At 39.9% G+C, this 7439-nt stretch overlaps 1 protein-coding gene across 1 annotated transcript; it reads right to left on the bottom strand.

Moving 5' to 3' along the window:
- Positions 1–735: 735 nt before the first annotated feature.
- On the bottom strand, positions 736–6847 carry LOC113027180 (cytochrome P450 2J4-like). The gene is made up of 11 exons (XM_026176776.2): positions 6511–6847; positions 5233–5395; positions 4649–4801; positions 4394–4554; positions 4167–4235; positions 3985–4089; positions 3651–3789; positions 3111–3196; positions 1630–1731; positions 1407–1548; positions 736–1312 (listed from the first exon to the last, which is right to left on the bottom strand). The coding sequence occupies exons 1-11, from the start codon at positions 6670–6672 to the stop codon at positions 1125–1127; spliced, it is 1470 nt and encodes a 489-aa protein (XP_026032561.1). The 5' UTR covers positions 6673–6847; the 3' UTR covers positions 736–1124.
- Positions 6848–7439: the final 592 nt, after the last annotated feature.

Genomic DNA, 7439 nt, shown 5'->3' with positions numbered 1-7439 from the left:
ATGACTGCGTATCCTCAGTTTAGGTTATTATTTCAAACTGTTGTTGAACAGTAACAGTTGTGCTAAATGGCCAAAGTCTGGCTCTGATGGTCAGTCGCAAAGTGATTATTTCTTTTTAACTTGTGCTAGTAAACAAAAACAACTGATATTCAACTAGTGGAGGCAAATCTGCTGACATAAAGCAGAAGACTGATGTGTTCCCATCGTGGACCAGACCCATCTTCTAACTACACATGTGTTTTTGACACATCTTGAGTGGTTGTGTTGACAAAACCTGTTCAAAGACAGTAAGGCCAAAGGAGAAAGGGTTTAACTCTGTCATTTTTTCTGCTACATGAGACGTCTAAAGGACAACGTTTTGCTGTGACAACACTGCTGCACACACTCAACAACAACAGCAACAGCACCCATGCTGCAGCAGCTGGTACACATTTAATTTGAATGCTTTGATGACAGGTCTCCAAAGCATACCTCCACCATTTCTCAGACCAGTGCTGTTGGTTATCATTCATTGTTTTCTAAAGTGCTTTTAGAGTTTAAAAATGCACCTTTTTAATGAAAAGAGGGATAATGTAAGTGACTGTAGCATTCAGAGTAGTTCGTAGCCTCAGTGATGCTTCCATTTATACTGACTCAGAGTTAGTCAAGAGTTATGAATATTATCTAATATCGAGGAGCTCCAAAACAAAGTTCCTAATGTTTGAGAAAGTGATTTAAAAAGGAGTAAGACAAGTGTGAGTTTGGCATGTTTATCAGAGACTGTCTAGTGTTTTAATACACTTGTTCTTAAAGTTTTAACTGGCATCACCCCGCTAAGAAGCCCAAAGCACGTCTCACTCCACGACCATTTTAATCTAAAAAAAAATCACAGCTGAGTTTTAATAAATACCACTCAACAGATGCTAATCAACTTGTTTTTTTTCTCATCATTCCCTTTGTTACCCACGTCCCACCTGCAGAGGCTCCATGTCCCACAGTTTGAGAATCATTGTGTTAAAAACATCTCAGGGAAATTTTCCCAGCAGAAGCTATTTAAACTACTAAGTACAGCATTCTTCATTAAATAGGTTTTCAAAACTAAGCGGCACTTTTTCTTTCTGCATCTTCCACCTATGCACGCCACTTCAGTGCGCGGTCCTGAGTTGGACCTTCATGTGATAAGGGCTGGGAGTCATAGTGGCTCCAAAGACTGGAGTGAAGTCTGGTTCTCCTGCGTCCTCGGGCCAGATGAACTTAAACTTCCTCAGCAGAGTCACAATCATGAGGAAGAGCTCCATACGAGCCAGACCCTCCCCGAGACACACCCGAGGACCTGAGGCATTGAAAAAGACCACAAAATTATCAAAAACACATTGATTGAACTGGCCATGTCTGTGCTGTTACTCAGCGTGTTTGTGCTCATGTACCTGCAGAGAAAGGCATGAAGGCCTCTGGTTTAACAAACTCTCCTTTGTCATCGAGGAAGTTTTCAGGGTTGAATTCATGAGGGAATTTCCACTGTCCCTCCTCGCTGAGCACTGAGGTCAGATTCTCGATGATCATTGTTCCCTGAGGACGAAATCAACCTCAAAACCATTAAGGATGCTCGTCACTTTATTGCCTCTACCTATTTAACCAGTTGGCCCTTACCTTGGGAATGGAATAACCCATCAGCTCTGTGTCTTTAGTGGTGCAGTGGAAGACACTGAGAGGAACAGTGTTGGCAACTCTCTGTATCTCGTGAATCACAGCCTGGATGAAGAGAAGACATTTCTCATGCTTTATCTGACTGAGCAATTTTTAAGTACTTTGACATAAAAACACAACAGAAATTCAAGGCTGCAGACGTGGGGACCTCTCCCTATAAGCCACAGACAGGATGCAGTATTAATGAGATCATTTCAGCTGATGTAACCTTAAGAAATATTCAGACAGGGTCACGTGGACTATCACATGCCTTTGGCAGTGCCAGGAAATCTAATCCTATCTAATCTTCACAGTCATGTGATGAAACACTCCTGCCATCACATGAGCATTGGGCGTAACCCACAACATGTTCAGACATGCAGGCCCTTCATGCAGCCAGAGCTGCATGTTATTGTGTTTGTAAGCCAGGGGTTTGTTAGGGAAAGGGTGTTTCTAACATCCTTCCTACCTATCCTGGTAGTTCCTAACTACAGTCTGTAACCAGGACATTATGCAAAACAAGCTTTTAAATTACAATATAATTCTTTCAAAGTAGGCAAACACGACCCTGATGGTTGAGTGCGTATGTTTCTTATAAAATCAGTGGGTTCCTGTTGCTCAGCAGGTAGAGCAGTATGTGTGAATGTTAATAAGGAAGCACGTAAAACGACAGAAAAAAGTGTGAATGGGTGAATGTGGCATGTGGTGCTCCACGAGAGCAGAAAAGCGCTGTATAAGAACCAGCCCATTTACCATGTTAGGCTTCCTAAATATTCTGGAGCATGAACCTGACACTCAATGTTTGTGACAGCGCACGACGACAGAGAGGCTACTCTCCCTGTTAGCTGACACTGCTGTGGACCATCAGTCTAATGTTCTGCTTTAAATAAACAGTTACCTGATGTGGAAACATAAAACTTCTTAGTCAACGTCATCACACAGCAGCCTTACTAGATTTTATGCATTAAGATAAAACACGTTTGTTTCATGACTAATGAAAACATTCAAACATCATAGTTCACAGTGTGGAAAAAGGTCATGATGATTCTGCAGTATGATTTCGACATGAAACGCTCTTTTTATTATGAGTAGACCAGTTCCAGTCAAACCAGTCCTTTCTACAACAATGGAGGCTCCACGGTTTCCTGAAAAGAAGCTGTTTAAATGCATCACCTAATGTTATTAATGATGACCAAAACTGGTCTGAGTTTTTGTGTCTGTTGCCAATATAAACCAACATAAACTGTTTTGAGAAATGAGGAGATTCAGGCTGATATTTATTCTGTTTTCCACCTACTGCTTGTCCTGGAGCTATCGTCTTATTGTGGACCCTGTGCATGTGTGTGTTCTCTCTTTATGATTACCTGTAGGACTCGCTATGCTGTGTAACAATGCCTGCTAAATAAAAGGCAATTATAAGTAGAAATCTCTCTGATATACAGTACCTGTATGTAAGGCATCTCATGTCTGTCCTCAAAACTGGCCCGATACTTCCCTCCCAACACGTCGTCTATCTCCTGCTGGCATCTTTCTGTGCAGGAGGGATTACACCACACATTAAATTCCACATTTCAGATATCTGTAGGTGAGACAAAGGAAGACTACACACAAGTAATGTAACACTAAAGCATTAGGCCCGTAGAGATGGAACCTTCTGTATTCATTCAATTTGTCTTCAACCTTTAACATGAGATGATATTAGTCATATCAAACACCACATCCACACCTAATCTAATACAAATAATTTGTACCGGTAAGGAATTGAGTTGAGTGGGACTCTCCTTTGTTAAGTTAATATAACGAGCATATAGAATATAGCATGCTGGGACGGGCATGACCCCTTTTGTTGCTATCGGGTGTGGCTCAGACTAGATTGTATTATGTGAAGGCTGAAGTACAAGTGAACACCTGGAAAACCTCGAGCAGGACCACAGACACCAATGACAAATAACCATAATATGTCTTATTTACATGTGCAGGTTTACCTTGGATGTGCGGGTAGTTCATCAGGTAAAGGAAAGCAGTAAGGAGGGTGTTGGAGGTGGTGTCAGTCCCAGCAAGGTGAAGATCTAAAGCATTCATAATGAGCCACTCCTCTGAGAATGAAGACCCATCATCGCCTCTCTAAAAGGAGGGGAATAATGAATATGATAGAAATGCCTTCAGCTCTTTACATTTGAAACAGAATTTTTAACCATCTTGTGAACTAAAACTATACAAATATCTCCTTTTGGAAAAGTGTAGGTTGAATAAAGTCAAATCATTTTTATATTTTGCATACTCAAATTAGAGCAGATCTGTTTCTTTTCACACTCACACCTTCTCCAGTTCATCCAGATAGCAGTCAATAAAATCTCGTGACTCTCCAGGAACTCTGGTCTTCTTGTGCTCATTGATCAAACCAATTGCAATTTTCTTTGAAGTCTAAAAAGCAAACGTAGTCACTCAAAGTTTGAACAAATTTTACTTCTTCCTGCTGATAAAGTGAAAATTGAAATTACCTCTAAATTCTCAAAGGCCTTTTGGAAGGGCAGTGGCAGGTTACGAATTATGGGAAAAGTGTCATAGAGCTGAAAGGAAAGATAAGAGAGTTAAATGAGAGTGGGGGGGATGAACACAGAACTTCTGCATCTTAGTTTTGGTATCAGTGGAATTGTCGCCGTAAAACTTCAGCCACGACAGGATTCCTAAGTAAGCACGATTACATGGGAAACATGCTTTTACTCACCATAGCCCACGGTCCATTGGCCATCTTGGTATTCTCAGTGAAGCACTGAACAATCTGTTTGATTAGCGCATCATCATATTCGTAGCGTGTAGAAAACAGGACCTGGCAGATGATGTTGGAGGCCGCATTGTGAAACATAACTTGAGGACTCATGGTTTTACCTGTAGAAGAGATTATTCAGCAGAACAGAATTTTACAGGAATGCAAAGGAAACAACAGCAAATGCAACGTGGTTGTGGTCACAGACGGACCTACCAACACTGTCTTCCAAGGTTCTAACGATGTATTTTATCTCTTCATGAATCCTGTCCTCCATCGAGTTCTTCCCCAGACCAAAGTTCCTCAAAGTCATCAAAGAAAAGCGACGATGTTCCCTCCAACTAGAGCCGTAATCGACCAAAATTACTCCTAAAACAGATTTATCAGCACAAAGGGAAACAAGATCATTTACTTTCTGGACTGTGTCATCTTTTATTACGTTCCACATTCATTAAAAGAACTCTATTGTTTACATGGATCGTTCACATGGTCCAGCATGAGTGCTGCACCGTTGTGATGAAGAGGAGTATTCTACAAAGAGATAACAGCAAAAGGTGAATTTTCCTAACCCATGCTGTCCCTGCGTGCTTATCTCAAACTGGGTGTTTTTCCTCATGCATGCAGTAAATAATAATGCACTAAAACTTGAAACCATAGAATCCAGTATATGCTAACGTATATACTGGATTTTTTAGTTTGTTTTGTTTTATTTATTTAATTTTTCGTTTTGCTGTTTTGGGTACTGATGGTAAAATGTGTGTGAACACAGTGTATCATGTGCTAGATAACATCTGTTCTACCTTTACTCTTGGTGACATCATTAACAAACAAGTCTTGGGGTCGTCCAGCAAAATCAGCAGCCTTAGTCACCATCGCCTCCTTTACGGCCTTCAGCCCATTGATGACTACAGCTGGTTTCTGGCCAATGTAAATACTGTAGACATCTCCATAAGACTTCCTCAGCTGGGAGGGAACAAAATGACATGGCAGTTTTTGAAATTTATGAACCAGATACTCAGGTGGACATTTCCCTCCAACACGGTTAAACATTTCTGTCCAGTAATTTCAGTTATTCTGTGGAGAGAAAAAAGCATCAAATGAACTAAACCTGAACATTTCATGGAGGGATACAGAGGAAGCCCACATATTTACAGTGGGACATGCTTACATTTGTGGATCTGTGCAAAGTTGGCAGCGTGAGATTTGTCTCAAGACTCCACGTGACGACGTGACTGATCAGATGATTCGTGCACGTGCATTGCAGGTTTTCTAAGCAAGTGAGAGTGAAGTAACGTGTAGTTTTAGAAATATGTGTATGCACAAACAGCTTTTTGAAGGAGAATGTTATCCAATTCCTGAAGCTGAAATTAATAAATTAAGTTATAAATCAGTTATTATACATCTGTATTTATTCAGGTCTGGGCATACACATTTGTAAAATAGTTTGACGTGGTGTAAAATTGCTTTGTATTTGTGTGTGGATAGAAGCACGCATTACACACTGCACACATTTATTAACTTTACGCTTGCAGAGCATGCCATATGCATTTGTTAAAGACACATTTCTCTCTGTAGTTTGATGACCTGCAGCGAAACAAAAAACGATATACAGCATAAGCAAACGTTAGCAGTGATGAGACCAAAGGACTTCAGTGTTTCATTTTGTAAGATGTTGATGTTGGTCAGTTTTAAAAACGGAGCACAGTGTGTCTGATTTGTAGAGATGCATGTGGTTCTTTTCTCATGTAGCACTGTCACATGACATTTCTTAAACGATAAGCTGAACATTGATCCATATACAGTGATGATTGCAGGGGGTTTAAACTATGCTAAACTATCTTGTAATCACATAAGGAGCTCACTATAGTGTAAGAACTTTGGATTTTAAAGGTGTTTCCTTTTACAGCCACAAGCATTGGTATTGTCTTTAACAGCACAGTCAGGAAAAGCACACTAATGTTTTAGTAGCTAAACATTTAGACCCATTTAGTACTAATAATAGTAAATCCATCAATAGGATAAAAAAAATATTATAAAACATTATGGACATTTTTATTTTATTGAATGTTTTTTCTTACCTTCTCAAAGTCCTTTAAGGGGTTCTCCAAACTCAACTGCAAAGTGTTCCCCACCAGGGGAAGGCCTGGGGGGCCTGGTGGGAAGTTCTTCGGCCTCTTGGATTTGAGTTGAAGAATAAGAAATAAAAGGCAGAGGCATAGCAGTGCAATTGAAACAAACATGGTGAGACGATTTGGACTGCACTATGAAAAAGTGTTAGTTATTACTGATCTCTGGCTCTCTTCCACAGCATTGACTTGAAATGAGAGGAGTAGCTGGCAGACCCACATTTAAATATGTAGCTCAGCCGGCCCTCTTCTACCTACACACCTTGAGATTTGTGTGAAGGGTGAAACACGCTCCACCACCTTTAGCGTAATGTGACAGGCTACTGTACAGCGGTATCAGATTTCCTTAGATATCGCATAGTGTCAGGCATTTTTCTGTGTTTCATTTTCTTCCATTGTTAATAAAACACATTTGAATACGAGGATCCTCATTTCTATGTGAAGAAGAACGTGGAAGTAAACTGGGTAAACTGACTAATCTACAAGAATTTGCTGTGACTTGTAAAGATCTGAAAGAAAAGAGTGAAGGAGTCAGAATTTCCAGGTAAAAACTGAGCTGAACATGCTCAAACAGCAGGAAACCCTCACATAAGATCATAAACTAAATAAACTTTAATATTAAGATACAAAGAGACAAAGCGTAAACAAGATTTAGATAAAAAGACCTGCTTCTGTATTTTATAAATGTGTAACATACGTGTGGTTCTTATGTAGCACTGGCAGCAATGATTGCACAGCTGTGATATGGAAAAACTAAAATCATAAAATGAAAATGTATCCATGTACAACGATCACTCTAATGGCTGTAAAATATCAGTCGGCTATTTTCAAACTCTTCTTTGAGAAAAAGAATGAAAAAAGAAAACACTCCATTTGTGTGA

This window comes from Astatotilapia calliptera, chromosome 7, assembly GCF_964374335.1.
Source record: "Astatotilapia calliptera chromosome 7, fAstCal68.1, whole genome shotgun sequence".
Lineage (NCBI taxonomy): Eukaryota > Metazoa > Chordata > Actinopteri > Cichliformes > Cichlidae > Astatotilapia > Astatotilapia calliptera.
Note: the sequence above shows the minus strand (reverse complement) of the source record. Positions and strands in the feature narration are given on the sequence as shown.

What these genes read in the sequence shown, in the direction of transcription:
- LOC113027180 (XM_026176776.2), bottom strand. Translation starts at nt 6,672, where the DNA reads ATGTTTGTTTCAATTGCACTGCTATGCCTCTGCCTTTTATTTCTTATT. An exon ending in AACCTTGGAAGACAGTGTTG is followed by an intron (nt 4,555 to 4,648) that starts GTAGGTCCGTCT and finishes TCTCTTCTACAG; the next exon opens with GTAAAACCATGAGTCCTCAA. An exon ending in ATCTGGATGAACTGGAGAAG is followed by an intron (nt 3,790 to 3,984) that starts GTGTGAGTGTGA and finishes CCCTCCTTTTAG; the next exon opens with AGAGGCGATGATGGGTCTTC.